This window comes from Ctenocephalides felis, unplaced genomic scaffold (genome assembly GCF_003426905.1).
Source record: "Ctenocephalides felis isolate EL2017-DRISC unplaced genomic scaffold, ASM342690v1 CF-g0.4_SCAFFOLD_00845, whole genome shotgun sequence".
Taxonomy (NCBI): domain Eukaryota; kingdom Metazoa; phylum Arthropoda; class Insecta; order Siphonaptera; family Pulicidae; genus Ctenocephalides; species Ctenocephalides felis.
In genome coordinates, this window is record NW_020536999.1 from 20,560,860 (window position 1) to 20,577,956 (window position 17,097).

A 17,097-nucleotide genomic window follows, 5' to 3' on the forward strand; every position below is an offset into this window, starting at 1 on the left:
AAAATGTGAAAACACTCACATGTCAGTGGTATCTTAATTGCATGCATGTTTTCGGGCTTGGACAGAAAGGAGCTTTGTTACAGGAGTTTTACAAGTTATGCTAACAGTTATAATTATTATAACAAAAAAATTAATTGATTTAGATAATGTAGATAATGTTATTCTAATCTAATAATGTATGAAAAATTTGTGTTAAAAATAGTTTGTGTTAAATCGGTCATCATAGAATATGCTTGATTTTTTTTCATAAGTATATATTCCTGAATTATGTTTTATTAATTTCCCATAGGGTAAGTTATAATAATGAGCCCAAAATCTAATATGAAAATTTTGCGTATCTTCATGTTTTGGTGGTGTCAGCGCATTTTGGCATACCTCAAAAAAATAGATGCGTGTGTATGTATGGATACAATTTTTCGTCAACGTTTTCGGGCGCATGGATCAACCGATTCGAATGATAAAAAAATCGAATCTTATTGATAGGGAGATGTGCTAATTAGTGCACCCGAAGGAAAGAGGCCAGAAAATAGAAATAGAATTTTTGAGATGACGGAGTATCCGATGTAAATGATCCAAAAAATATTCAATTCGTAATGATGGGGAGAAGTGCTGGGTTTTTATAATTTTAATAAATCTTCAAACATAATATTTTGTATAATTACTTATATTTAAAATAATCCTCCGGCTATAAATTATTTTTTGATAAACCTACCAGCCCCATGTCCACTTCATAATGTGTATACTCCGAACATCAGGCACACAGCCAAAGATTGCAATTTGAAATTTGAAGAGAAAAGTATCATAAAACATCTGTTTAAGATGTCAAAAAAAATAGTTAATGGTTTTAAAAAAAAACTAGTGATGTCACACTTTGTAAAAATTATGATTCATAAATTTATTAATTTAGAATTTAAATATTCTAGACGGAATAGATTATCTTCTATATATATAAAAATAAGTCGGGTTTTCCTTCCTGACGAAATAACTCCAGAACGCACGAACCGATTTTGCATTCGTTGGAAAGGTCTCGGGTTCCGAAAGGTTTATAGCTAAGAAAATTAGTGGTGCATGGCATCCTGCCCTACTGCAAATTGCTGGAACTTCACGCACCGTAAATAAAAATTCGAGTAATGACATTAGTGAGAATTATCAGAATTATGCTTGGTTAAGTCAACGAGCAATTCTTGCCGCAAAGAATAATGATGTACACGCACTGAATTTCACCATTAAATCAAAAATTGCTGGCGGTTTGGTGACATACCAATGATTCCGACTGGTCTGCGGTTTGACTTTAAACAATTGCAATTTTCAGTTTGCCTTGCGTTCGCAATAACAAGTCGCAAGGCCAATCACTTAGTGTTTGCGGGATAAATTTCAAATAGATTATTTAAAAAATCATTGATTTGCACATGGGCAGTTATACGTTGCCTGTTCACGAATTGGAAAACCATCCGTTTTGTTTGTGTTAACGTCAGACCAAAAAACAAAAATGTGGTTTACCAAAGAGCACTTCAATGAAACGGATAATTTGTGGATTCACTTTCATTTACTTAGAAAAGTTCAACTAAAAAACACTTCATTTTTGTAATCGAAATAAATTCATTACTGTTGTATAGATCAAATTTTTCCTTATCAATTATAAAACAAACAAAAAATTTCTTTATCTTTCTCACGAAACCATCTGGTGGCGAAACGAAGTTCGTCGGGTTTGCTAGTATTATATAATAATGAACCCAATATTAATTAACCTAATTTATTATGTACTATATGAGTAAGTTTGTCTACAATTGATCTTAGTATATCTGAATTTTAAGTGATGAACCTCCTTTTCATGTTCATGTTAAAACATGATATTCAGAATATTAATAAAAACAAAGATAAACTTATTCCATTCTAATCTAATAATATCGCATGTATAATAACTCAAGCACGCAACATTCAAAGATACCAAAAAATCTTTTAGCCGGCAAAAAAATATGTTGATCAAAATGAAAATCGTATCTCAACGCGAATATTTTTAACGCAAAGAAACTATAGAAATGGGTGACGCACAATTTTGTTATACATTCGAATATTTTCGAACATATTTTAGAACAATGTCACAATCAAAAGCTAGGACTCGAGAAGTGTATGTTTATATTAGAATCGGACGAAAATAAATCAACCACTGTGTTCTCGATCTAGATAGGATAACAGAAATAATTAAGAACGACCATAACTTATCGGACTTTGTTATTTTTGGTAATAGGGCTATGATATTATTAGTAAGAAATCATTTATACATTATATAAGGCATTTTTATAAGTCGACTAACCTCTTGTAAAGCCTTCTTGTCGGCCACCTTGGACCCGCTTTGTAGTAACCTAATAACATTTTTAGCGCCTTCCACGACAGCAGCTTCAATTCTTAAACGATGCCTTAATTCTTCGACACGTTCTTCAACTGGAGGCTCCAACTGTTGTTGTGGATTTCCAGGACCTCCAGAACTAGGATCCCGATATTGATTTCCATTACTATTATCTTGTCCGTCGAAACCACCAGGAGAATTTGTGTGATAATCGTGATGTTGGCGTGATTGACGAAACTGCGAAAAATGTAAATATTAAGCACAATGTAACATTTTTAATTAACAAATTAGTTAAATTATTAAGCACTTACTCTAAGTATGCGCATCTTAAGAAAATCTATTTTAGCTTTGCTGTCAGCCAGCATTTGCAAGGCTTCTTGCAATAATTTCTTATCCCTCGAATGATGTCCGCCAGTAATGCTCTGAATCATATTTTCAGCTCCTTGTTTGACTTTTAATTCGATATTCAGCTGTTTTTCTAAGGAGAGCAGCCTAGCTGCCGTTGGATCATGAGGAGATGAAGATGGCTGCTGGCCAACTCCTGGAGACATTGGAGAATCTGAAAATAATTAAAAAATAAATGAATTTAACGATAATTGTATACATTTTTATCTTTATTATCTTTGAGCATTTAACTCGACAACAAAAAACTTATACAATAACATTTTCTTACTACAAATTACTAAATTACTTCGTCTTAATAAGACAACAATTAAGGTAATCCATCAGTCATAACTCAGTAATTAGGTGAAATTTCAAATACGGTTTTATTTCAATCTTTTCATCTGTCTTTGTTGAGAGCGACATCGGCTTTGAAATGATAGAAAACACGGAATATTAAATAGATATCTTGAGGAAAATTACAAATTGCATTTCAAAAGCAAGATATATTTTTATAAAGAAAAAAGAAATTGCTTTTGTACACTATGTTTCAATAAATAAATAAATATAACAGTTAAATAAATAAATTATTATGGATATTATATATGGATTAATTTTTGGTCTTCATAGTTTCTCATTTAGTGTCAGAATGCAACTTTCGCACCGACTCTTCGTTTATAGATGAAATCCGCTTCTCTAGAATGCATTCGACGGTAATAGTAGAAGTAACTGAATATATATTATTAGAGTAATGATAGTAATCATTTAGTCTTTGCTTTCTATAAAATGGTACTAAATCTCCTCCGCGAAACCAAATGCAATGTCACAAGGTTTCAAAGTTAATATCTTGAAAGTATGAGTATGACAGTGGTAGGACTTTAACATTACTCAGATAAAATAAAAAGCATCTCCTTTGTTTTATTTTTGAAATTTGCTTCATTATATTTTATTTGGAACTTTTCTCGTTATGTTATTTAAAACACTTAAATACGTATTTAATAATAGTTTTGACTGGCGCAAGGTACTCTATAAGTAATTACTGAGAAATCTCTACGGTTCGCCTTCCATTTTATTACGCTGATTTTCAATGTTCTACAAATCATCAATGAATTAATTTGTGTAACAATAAATCTAACAAAATGCCATAAGTAAACCATATGCGCTTTCGTCAAACAAGCCGCTACTTTCTAAATAACAACAAAGAATAAACGAATTAATCTCAATAAAAAGGAGGTTAATAAGCTTATTTGCGGCGAGCGTTATGTTCAGAGCATGCGATTCAGATGCAAATAACTGGAAAATTAATGAATGATAAAGTAAGATACCTTGCACACTTTAGTGCACGATAAAAATATATTCAAGTTTATAAATATTACATTTATTTATTTACCTTGGCCATTGCAATAATCTTCTGGAGCACCGGTCGCCGTCGTTCCGCCTCTCGTTAAAATAATTTGGGATTCTAATTCTAGTAATTCGGATTTTAATTCGGCCAGACGTGCGTTGCTTTTTTTAACAATTCCGGCCACATCGGAAAGGGATCTGAAAAAAAAAACAATAATAAAAATATCGTTTTTTGAGTATATTATAAGGTAAATAATTAAAATAATGCAGTAATTTAAAAACTATCATTCGTTTTTAAGAACTCATGACCAATAGAAACTTTAATAATAATTGTACAAATTCCTTCAATAAAATAAATAATAACTTCTCATACTGTACCTTCTATTTTTCTATAATTACCTTCTATCTGTGGCAACCTCCCGTAGTTTTTCGGCGCCTTCCTTAATTTTCAATTCTTTTCGAATTTCGCGCCTAACACGCTCTTTTAATTCTTCTAATTTGCAAGGCAGAGCCGATTCGGGCACGTGGTCTGTTTGAAGTCCATACTTGTGACTTAATTCGTACAGGACCGGATGGCGGATGTATTCGCCCTGGAAAAGAAAATAACAAATATATACATTTATCAGATTATTTTTTATTATTTACATTTCATCAGATATGAGTTATACAGGCATAGAAAAAGAATCATAGGGACAGGCTGTCTGAACATACTATTAGGATATTAGTACGAAAGTTGTTCGAACAAAATCATAACAGAAGAATTAAATAAAAATACTAATGATAAATGTATTTTTTTCATTTTTGCCTTTTTGTACTATTATCAAAGCGTTTATAATTGCACCATAAAGTTTATAATTTTAATTTTAATGAAATTCAGATGGTGGAAACTATATAATTAAACATAATAAAAAATATAGAATTCTTGTATTTTATTTGCCATGTGTTTTGCTTTCTAATTAATTATTACATCCATTTACCTGTATCTTATCCAAATTAATTATTGCCTGTTATCCGCTTCAGACAAATTTCGAAATTTAATAATTAAAAATCTGATTTTTCAAAATGATAGAAATTTATTTCATGTATAAAAAGGAACAAGGTTGATGGTGCAATAGTTATTCATCAACATCCGTTTATAAATAAAAAAATCTGATCATACAATAAATTTCCGTTGGCCTATACAATGAAACCGTTACAAATGGCCGGGTTATTAAATTATTTGCATTAAATAAAAATAACCATGGATACAAAAAATATGTATATATAAAATTACAAATTCAATTATTTTCGAATAAATAATATATTCGCAAAGCTATCAGTAAGTAATCAAAACATTCACAAACATTTTCTAATAGGATAAATATCGAAAGCACCAATAAATATGACCAGAAATTATTTGATATTAAATTTAGTTAATTTCGCCCATAAAATTTCAAAAATATTAAATACAAATAAAAATTCAACACGATACAATATTGTTAATCATCATATATAAATATTACTAAAAAAAATTTGAATAACAAAATATCTAATTAACAAATCACCAGCAATTCAATATATTAAAACAAATATCAAAGAAATTCATTATTTTTTCGAATATTTAAAACAATACGAAATGCCTAAATGAAATTTGCCTAATTAATCAGTCATTAACCTACATTCTGAATTATTTATTTGGAATGTTCAAATTCTGATTCAGAACTCGTTTCAATGCAAAAAATTTATGGTAGGCGGACGCCTTGTTTGGATAATTACCGATTTACAGTTTTTATTGTTAAAAATGGCTAGAAATCTAATATATGCATATATATATGTATGTATAAATATATTTATCATGAAATTCAATAATAAATGGATTTTTTTTCATATTTTATACATTTTGACACCAATCCAAAAATTTCGTTTTTTACTTTGCTATGCAACTGCAAAATAATCCACCCTTCGACAAACGTTTCAAATAAATTCTCATCCAAATGTAAGATTTTTGGGTTAAAAAAGTCCTTGCTGCGGTTTTAATAAATTACTTATTTTCGAATTATTATTATTTATATGCTTTGTTATAATTGTTTTAAATTGTTTCCTATTTTTGAATTTAATTTTGTGTTGATAAAGACGCTTATTGCTAAGATTTTGGCTTTGTTTCACCTATGTAAGTGAGTTCTATCAATCTAAGCATTTTATCTACAAAATTGAATAAATGTCTATCAATATTTAAAATTTTAATTTAGACATTTTTGAAATTGTTAAATTAATTCAATATTTTAATATAATTCCTCTATCCATAAATGAATAATTTTATTCATTTGCGGCCAAATTTGAACTCATTAGATTTATAGTCTAACGACTTATTTTCCATGATAAATGTGTATTTATTCTTGTCATTGTCAAATATAAAATACAAAATGTTTACCGAGTACGAACGATCAAGCAAGATTTTTTTCATGAATAAATTTTCTGCGAGCGCGAATACAAAACCGAACGGGCCGTGAAAATAAATGAAGCGTTTTCATTGCGTACACAAACGATTGAACAATTACATAAAACAATGATAAAGGAATAGTAATGATATGGAATAGATCATCAGTATAAAACCCACTCAAACAGAATAAAACCCATCGACATGACGAATAGAAGCAAGCCTAAAATCTAGGCTCATATGATGAGGAAGAACTAATCAATTTTCACAGCTGCGGTAATAATTTTAAAACCGCATAATCTGATTAACGAACATGAAAAAGGTTTTTTTGATAATTATAATGAAAAAATAATATGGAGCATTGATAGCATTAATTATTAATGTATAGTATATTTATCTGCTAATTATAAAGATCTAAACGACTTACTCAAGTCAATTCCTAAAACTAATATACACAAGTATTTATCTAGTAATCGTATAGCTTTTAAATTATTAAATTCGGTTCGCCATTTTTGAGGAAAAAATTAAGGAAAATTTACTACAAGTGATCCTGAGAGACTACAAGAAAATTACTACTTAAATACTTCATTTCTGACTATAGTCTGAAGTATACTTCAGTAATTAATTATTACATAATATAACTCTATATATAAACACAAATGTATCAATGAAAAAACAAATAAAATAAAAATGTAAAACTATTATATCAATTGCTAAAATATAACAACATTGTGAATGTTGAAAATAGAAAAAATATATATATGACCTCTATGTGCTTTTACATTTTGGTTTTTGAACAAAATTTAATTAAATTTTAAAAATTGTTATATACTTTATTAACATTTTTTATAGGACAATCGAGGAACCCCATCACACTACATTAGCAATAAATAAAATTGGCTTTTCTCAAATGTAGTGAGCAATTTCATATCAAATATTGCTAAAAAAAATTATACTAATTGTTTGATTAAATTGAATCCAATTGGATTTGATTATTAGATCATTATAAATGTTTGTTTCTAATGCAATAAGTACCATTTTAAATAAAGAGATGAAAAATTCAGATATATACATACAATTTTAAAAAATATGTTATTGGACCCCGGATTACATATAAAACTTTTAAGTTTTTGATGATAAGTTTTACCAAGAATTTAAGTTTATATACGTTAATATATATAAGAATATAGTTTATATACGTTAAGAGTAACTAAACTAGGAAAATGAATCAAATTTTTATCTAGATAGTAGTCAAAAAAGTTTTAATTTTATTAAAATGTATTTATGAATTGCTGTTTGGAAAAACATCAAGACGAGGCCTACAAAATATAACTACATGAAAAATATAACTAAAAATAAACCAGGGAGGGTAAATTTATTAAAAAAACATTTGTAACCAAACAATAACTACTACACTTGTAAATTAAAAAAAATGAAAATGTAGAAAATTTATTTTTACATTTATTGAGCAATTAGAGTTTAATTTCAATACTGAGAATATTGCTAAAATTAAAATGGTACATTGTTCTCCAACTATACAACAGATGCAATTATGGTTGAAGACAACAATAAGCCTAGATATTTTTCAGATTCATTGGGAGATTTAAAAGCTATATATAAATTATAGATTTGCACATTAGTAATTATTAGTGATAAATCTTCACTATAAATATTTTTTTATAAATTAACAAACTCTGTCTGGGATACTCCTTGTCATCAAATGTCGACGTTTTGTACTATATATTTTTTTATTAACCATAATTTAGTATTTTTCAAAATCATATCATATATGTAAATAAATCTTCTCATTTAATAAATTAATTAAAATGAAGTCAATAATGTAATTTTTTTTTACCATTGCACTCACATCTAATGCTTTAAAGCACGTCAGCATGTTATTGTATCCGTATCACTCAAAACATATATGAATGCATAATACTTGAAGATAACGACCACAATTCATTAGTGTAATTAACCATAATTATCAGTTCCGATGGACAAACCAAGTGGAACAAACTGAATATGTTCAATAATAAAGTAACAAATTGTTTCAATCGATTTATAAATTAACATTTAGAGAAAAGTAAGAATTTAATTTCAAACACAAGATACACGATTTATTATGATAAACATACATGGTGTCTCAGAACTCAACGATGATACTATTGATCGTATCTTGCCTGAACAATTAACAAAAAGTACTTCACGTTGGAGCTTTTAAGTACAATTTTGGGAGCTTTGGTAAAATTGTAAAAATGCACTAGCAAAAATCATGTCATTTTTAGGTTTTTGATTTCTTCACTTGAGTTTATTATAAGACTCAAGTATTTACAAAAGTAATAAAAATTAACCATACTAACTGAAAATTGGTCACAATTTCACCAAAGTTCTAGATTGCTCGTAAAAACTCCTAAGTTCCAAACAACGCTAAATAAATTTTATTTCCAATTTTTTTGAATACTCCAAGCCCGTTTTAACTTGACGTTGAGTTCTGGATCACCCTGTATATTATAAACATAGCTGCGGGATCACTTGATGTGACAAAATAATTTGTTTAATAATTGTTAATAAAGTACTCCCATATGTATAAATTACTAAACTAAACAGCATTTTCACAAACAAAATTAATAAAAAATAGTAATAAAAATGAAAATTCATCAATTATCCAATAATAAGTTGTTTTTTTAACTATGGTATTACAAATAATAATATTACTTGTAACCAATTACTTGAGAACTTAATTTATATAAATGTAAACAATTTGTTTGTTTAATAATTGAGACATATGAACATATGAAGAGTATTATGTATAAATTGTGTATAAAAAAGTAGAGTCAATTATGTATAAATTTTGTGTATTTTTTGAAATACCATTGCGCAACATATTATTTAAAAATGACTTCTGTATTATTTTTAATATTTAAACACGGTATCACTTGCACTATTTAAACCGATGAAAACAAGTTTCAAGAACTCAATATTTTCAGAGAACTAACTATCACAAATGAAAACGTGTATCACTTTTTTTTATAAACGATCATTTTTATAGAGAAAAAAATGACTTATTTCAGTTGATCTCAATGTTAACCGTCTAAAATCACTTTTATTACTGCATGTATGTATTTTGTATAATGTTTCCGAGCATGACACGACCAACATGTTATATGCTGACATAGTCTATTAAGGCGCCCAGTTTGTCATTCATGGAAGTAAATTTAGTAGTAGTGAGAGAGCTGGACGACCACTTTGTTCAATATTCATTATTTATTTGGACTCACTCGTGAGTAAGTGGCTATAGAGCGATTAAACCTGAATCAGAGGCCCCGGGTTCGAAGAGCCTGGTGTCAGGCAGTAGTGACATGGGTTTTCATTTGAATATATAGATAGTAATTTATTTTCAAGTAAAAATAGCCCGTATCAGTCATTGCTGCATCAATTAATATTCGTCATATTACAGAAATTGTAATAATAAAATTTATCACAAAGAGATGAGATAACTATTTGGGTTGCCATTCGAAAAATTGATGTAATATTAAGTTACATTAGCCCAACAGCTTATGGAACTATTAAGTTCCGATTCCAGTTGAAAAAAAATAAAAATTAATTTTTTAATCACGCAAAATTACTCGGAACTTACAAATTACTCTACTTTAAATAAATCCCCACAAAATCGAAAACTTTACGTGCTGACTATATAATATAGCAGTATAAAATATATTATTAAAATTTCATATTACTTTGACTAAAATAGTATTCCTATTGAAAACTATATATTCTTACAATATTTATCCATTAGAAATACAAAAAGTAGCTTTACTTAAAATTATTAACAATTAATTATTCATTATTATCATATGATAACCATTTTAAAATTTCAACCGAATTATTTTTATGAGCTATTTGTTCTTCAACAAATAAAATTTTACCCAGAATTAAATGAATCTGATCAGGATTATTGGGATTATTTAAAAAAAAATCAAAAATTGTAAGTAATCTCTTAGCAAGTTGTAAATTTTTATACACAAAAATAGAAATAGACAAAAATTATATTTGGATCTGCATGTTTAGAAAGAGTCAGTTTGGCATTATTCTAAGAATACTTTTCTTTAATTGTAAATTACCAGAAAATGCATATGGTTTTCAAAACCCTTTTGTGAAATGAATTTTTTAAAATTGAACAATACGAGTATGAATATATTATTTACACGAACATATCGACAATTTCCTATTGTATTTATTTCAATTTTAATATATAAATTTAAAAACAATCTTATTAAATTCCGATTCTTTAATCTATACCAATTCTAGAAATGATTTTGAAAGAATTAACTGCATATTGAAGAACTATTCAATTGAGTGGTTTCCAAACTTTTATGCACCGCGCCCCCTACTCTAATAAAAAAATTGTTGCGTCCCCCTTAATTTTTGCAACAATTCAAGTTTATAAATTGCTAAACTGACATTATCAGACTGCATATAAATATGTAATATTATGTAAAAATATGCATAAAAACCAATTACTTTTTATTCACTTTTCAATCAAGTTTTGAGTTATTTTCAGAAATAATTTTATTCTAGAATCAGGATACGTGCCCCCCATAGAACAGGCTGTCTCCTCTGAGGGGGGAGGCTGAGGGAGGTTGGAAACCGTTGACTTAATAAATAACACAAAGTGCTATTTGTAAATATGAGTTTGCAACATTTTCACGAGTTAAATTAATAGCCTTGGGAAAATTTCAATATTGTATTAAAACATATATACAAAGTTAAAAAATCTTTCTATCGATAGCTATTTATAAGCACAATGTACAACATATCAGAAATTGAGTAAACTACCACGAGCTCTCCCTCTATATTTTACATATCAGATATTTATATAGTATGAAAAGTCACCTGAGAAGTCCGTGTGATTAACGCGACACACATAAATTTGATATAAAACTGATAAGAAACGACGTGAGGCATAAAACTTTAATAATAAGTTAAATTAAGGTTTCTATGGGTCATTAAAAGGCTATTTTGTTTGTAGAAGGTTTATTACATCAGGAAAATAGGTCACCCACCCTTTCGTTCAGAAGAAACCTTCAGCCTTGAATGAAATGAACATATTCACACTTTTTCGGCGTGGCCTAAAAACTAGAATAGATGGAGGATAACATATAATAATTATACAAAAAACTATCTGAATTTGGTAACTCGTCGACAAAAAATCGAATTAGATTAAAATTTACTTGAATTTATTATTAGCGTTGGATTTTGCTAAATTTCAATACAATATTGTTGATACCATATTAAAATCAAATATTTACATAATGCATTAAATCATTTTCAAATTAAACCATAATTTACAAAGTAGCTCCTGAAATTATTTAATTTCCTGAATAGTTTCCTAAATCGATAAATGGCAAAAATCATCTATTAATTTTTCATAAATTTCAGTTCCTCAGAAGACATTTCTGGTATCCATTAAGATCAAAGGATCAAAATTTAATAAGTTTATCTCTTAAATCCAAGTTGTAAAATTAAAATAAAAAAACAGTCAATTAGATGTAAAATGTATTTTGTGGAAAGATCGTGAAAACAGCATATATAATTTTTCATAATTTACAATTCCTCGAATCAAATAAGACAAGAATTCCAATAATCTATAAAAGTATCTGCATAATATTTAAACAGTTTATCTTCAAAAGACATGCTTGATTGTTTGTTCAGCCAACCATGTATTTATGCATTTTAATATTTGCCATACAGTTAGCTACTTGCTACTTCAAAATCTTCAGAAAAGGGAATCTGTATATATTTTTCGCAAATGTATGTATTTGCATATGCAAATTTGTCATAATGAATTCTTGGTGCGGAATTTTGAAAGTTTTTTGCAAGGATTGAGAGAGAAAACTTAGAAATTATACACATGGATATGGTTATTTCATTTTTAACTAATGCATGATAGAAATTGTTATCGTTTATATAATTATCAAGGTGTATGAATAATTATAATTTTTTTATTTAAAATTATACAAAAACATATGGAAATTAAATGTGATATAAAAAATTCAACAACGCATACAAATCATTTACTCAATTTGTCCCCATTTTGTCTTCTGCTTTTTGTTTCTTGATATGAATAGAACAATAATGTGAAAAAATTATATATTCTTAGAAGTTGTATACTAAAAACACACTGTGCCATTGTTTATCATTATTGGAAAAATAATTTTCATAATTATTTAGAAAATGACTAATATTATCTATGAATTATTCACCGTGTTTAAATATTTTTATCACTCGAATAGATTAGAACGACTTGTTGATACCAAGTATCACAAATTCAAGAATTAAAGTACACGAGAAATTCAAGGCTAAATTAAAAATTATTTAATTTTATTAGATATAAAAATTATATAACAAATTGCAAAATTCAATTGGCACATATATTTATTTAATTATTTAATTTGAAATTATTTTTGTATTACGTAACAACGAAATTTTTGTGTGTACCATTCGCATAAAAAATTAATATAGCATCAATTACGAAAAAATGAATTTCATTTGCAATATGTAATTTTATATTTAATTTGAAAATTTAAAAAAATGTTAGTAACGATAATGCAATATGTCATACATAAAAAATCTTTCAAGATAATAGTATAAAAATATCGTTGACCACGTATAAATTACTATTTACTCAATTGCAAAAAATTTAATTTAATTATATAAAAATATGTAATAATATTAATAGCAAAAAATTAATGAAATAATGTTATGATAGAGGCAAAAAAATGATTTTTATTCTCAATATTTGTTATTATATCTTTTAGAACCACTGAAAATATAAACGTGACTAAAAAAACCGTAAGTCTTTCTACAAAAAATGATTATGTAAAATCGTGCACGATTTTTATATAAGTATTTTTTTTAATTTGTGTTTCTTGTAAACAATTTAATTCCAATTGCGCTGTACGTCTGTGCGGTTAAATTTATCTGCCACATTTATCTCAGGAAGGCAAATCTTTTGTTCACATGAATTGTTAGCATTAAAACAAAAGTATGTGAGAAATTCGTAAAATATTGTTTAAGTACAATTTGAATTGTTATATAGACAATGAACGCTAAAAAGAAGATGAATACAAATGTATTTATTGAAAAAATATTACTGAAAAAAATTAGAACGATTGTGAGAGAAAAACGAATTGCGCAGTAGTCAAATTATATAAGTTCGAATGATATTATATTCACTATTTATTGTATAAAGAAAAACGATGAAAAATTTACTTATTACCATAGATTAACAAGTGTAAGAATTTACAGCCGTTCCTATTTAATCTTATTTCAAGATAACCGTTAGATGTCCTTATAAAAAGAACTCAAACAAACGAGTTAAACTGAAGAATAAAAAACAAATACAAACTACCGTTTTCAGTACAGAACTGGAGGTTTGCAGACTACCAGTTCGAATTGCAAAATCCTTAACATTTTAATTTAACAGTAACAGCTTCTAAGTAAAACGAAAAAAACTTGATTTATTGTGCAAGTAGTATAATCTGATACGATTTAGAAAGAGAGCTAGAAATTAGTGTGATAAAATAATTCACTACTTCTTGTGAATTGTGATTCTCTATATATCAATGAGTATAATTGATTGATTGACTACTTACTTTTATTATTATTTAGGTTAAAAAATATTGACTATACAATTCAAAAGGATAGAAAAAGCAATCGATTCCTTCTGATGGGGAGACGTACTATTGATTACTTTTTGGCAAAGACAGGTCCAGCCGTTTCCGAGATACGAAGCAAAGAGTGCAGAAAATAGAAGTTAAGTTTTTGAGAGAACAGTGTATCCGATTTGAATGATTCAAAGAACATTCAATTCGTAATGATAGGAAGAAGTAGTGATTAGCTTTTGACAAAGGCAGGTCCTGCCATTTCGAAGATACGAAGCTAAATGTGCAAAAAATGGCAGTTTTCGAGAGAACAAAGCATCTGATTTGAATGACACAAGAAATTTTTGCTTGTGTTGGCGCAAAAATTGTTTTATAAAAAAATATTTATTTTATTTCAAAATAAAAACTTTTTTTTCTCAAACAATTTTTTTTGTATATCGAAAACAACTCGGATTTTAATTTTAATTCTGGATAAAGTTCTAAAGCTTACTTATAAATAAATAATTTTGATTTTGCAATTCAGTTTATATAATTATTATAAATATTAGACAATGTTACAGTATTTTTATGATAATATATTTAAAAACATTTAATATGCATCGAATATTTCGTTACGGTACGGCAAGTTCCAGCAATTTGCCCTAAGGCATGATGCCATTCACCACTAATTATTTATTTGTTTTAGATTTTAGATATAAATCATCGGTTTTCACTTGCAAATATATATAGCAATATGTTTTAAAGTAAAAATAGCCCTTATCCGGTATTACTGCATCAATGCTATATTAATTTTTATATTTTAACACATAGTCAAATTATTAGGACCCAAATCGTATGGAAAACCTATGCATTTTTTAGGGATATCACAAATATAACTTTCTCCACGACAAGTTGGCAAAGTAATATAAAATATCAAATTCATCCTTCCCCAACCAGATGGAATAATAGTATAGAAATTATTATTTAAACTAATGATTTTTCTCAAACAATTAATTCCAGCTCTCTCACTACATCCATCCATGCCATTTATAAGAAACTTTATGTGATAAGATTTATGTTATTACAAAATTTGCTAAGTGCATGAATTAATCAGAGGCTGCATAATGAATGAAACCCTATTGTTGCACCATCTTCTCATGTCGCAAAATGACATGGGAAATAAACGGTTGTACACAAATATTGTATGTAATAATCAAATAAAGAGGAAAAAACATATTAAAATCTCAAGGAAGGCCAATTTTCTAAAAGAGCGTTTAAAAATAGAAAAATGCAAAAAACTAAATATTTAAAAATAAATCTAATACTGTAAATAAGTTGCATCTTTATAGATTTCTAACTTAATTGATAGTTCAATTTATCTAGAATGTTATATTTTATGTCACTATATTTTCTATATCTTTTCGACTACTTGCCATTTTTTTGTCATTTTTGTGATTGCCAACTTAATCTAATCTGATATATTCTACAGAATTGCCACCCAATGGTTAACCCAGTTGACCACCAGCAGCAATTATCCGCAAAAGACAATTTTCTCTTCAGATTATATTCGCGATCAAGAAGCACAAAAAAAAATTTGATATCACTACTGCTTGATATCGAGCATGGCCGAGATTGCATTCCTCTTACTATAAGGACTTGAAGAAACCCTACTGGATAAATAGTTGAAATACAACTTTGTTTAGTGTAACTCTAACCTTGGAACACCGTATCATTGGAAAATCGGTTATATCCTTATCACGAAGATAATTTTTTAATCAACTTATTATTTTCCGCATGCGATTTGAATACAAATAAGATACTGGTGACTTTTGGACCACAGTTTTTCAAAATATGAAATACTGTCAACTCACTGGATAAAGAATAACGTACAAATTATAATATATGAGAGTGATGTTGTGTTGTATAATTACAAAACCCTTCTAAATTTAATTATACATTTAATAAGTTTTACTATCACGAGAAGATGGATTTCTGCATAAATAATTTTAATTACAATTTATATTATTTCAATTAACGCCTGAAACATTAAACTAAGAGTACAAATAACAGTGCACCTTCAACATTTCAACAAATTATAAAATTGGCGTTCTTAATCAATAAATTTCTAATTTAATCGAATTCCTCTCACGAAAAATAATCATTTCCATAAATACATGTGGGTAAATTGTCTATCTGTTATTATATTAAAGACATAATGAAAGCTTAATTAGCTCGTACAAATATTCGCAATTAACATTACAACCGTATTACAAGTTTCATATTTAACACACGTTTTGTCAGTTATTAGCAAACCGTTGAGATTTTGAGATATTACTGTAGTTGTATTAGGCTAGGGTCACATGATAAGCAAGAAATAAATAATTCTAATTTTTAATTAAATAATGTTATGCATAGATCTAATATTTTGCAAAAATTTGCATTTGTAAAAATAAGAAACACAAAATTATTTTCTGAAAGTGTAGCGCACCCAAAAAGCACTCTTTTTGACATTCGAACATTTGAATCTACTACGGATAAAATTTATAATAAAGTCTTCAAAAAAAAAAAAAAAAAAATAGTTATAGTAATTCTTTCAAAAACAACTAATGGATGTGGATACATTTCAAAATGTACTTTTACCAGACCAAAATTATTTTAAAAATATCTACTAACAATAAGACCAAAATGATTTCTAAGGCAACTAAGACTTAACACTTTGATCAAAAAGACGACCTGGAAAGATGGAAAATTTGTCAACAAGGTAAATTATTTTGTTTCTCAAAGTTCCAAGGAACTTATCTTGAATAATAGTCCAGTCATTATAAGCTTAAATTAGGTAAGACTCTCGGAATTCGAGATACCCGGCTGTAAGTCTATATCAATATAACTTGTATATTGACACCCTAAAGTTATCTCAAAACCTACATATGATGTTGACACCCTACCATATGTAGGTTTTGAGACAA

The 17,097-nt window shown here is 27.7% G+C and overlaps 1 protein-coding gene across 2 annotated transcripts in view; it reads right to left on the bottom strand.

Annotated features, from left to right (window-relative positions):
- Positions 1–2,188: 2,188 nt before the first annotated feature.
- Positions 2,189–17,097, bottom strand: part of LOC113363382 (serine/threonine-protein kinase N-like) — a 35,728-nt gene continuing 20,819 nt past the window's right edge. For both annotated transcript variants that reach the window (XM_026605880.1, XM_026605878.1), the window contains exons 2-5: positions 4,472–4,662; positions 4,119–4,270; positions 2,659–2,906; positions 2,189–2,584 (exon numbers count right to left, since the gene is read on the bottom strand). In XM_026605880.1, the coding sequence (XP_026461665.1) occupies positions 2,273–2,584; positions 2,659–2,906; positions 4,119–4,270; positions 4,472–4,662 (903 nt within the window). In that variant the 3' untranslated portion in view covers positions 2,189–2,272. The remainder of the gene's footprint in view (positions 2,585–2,658; positions 2,907–4,118; positions 4,271–4,471; positions 4,663–17,097) is intronic.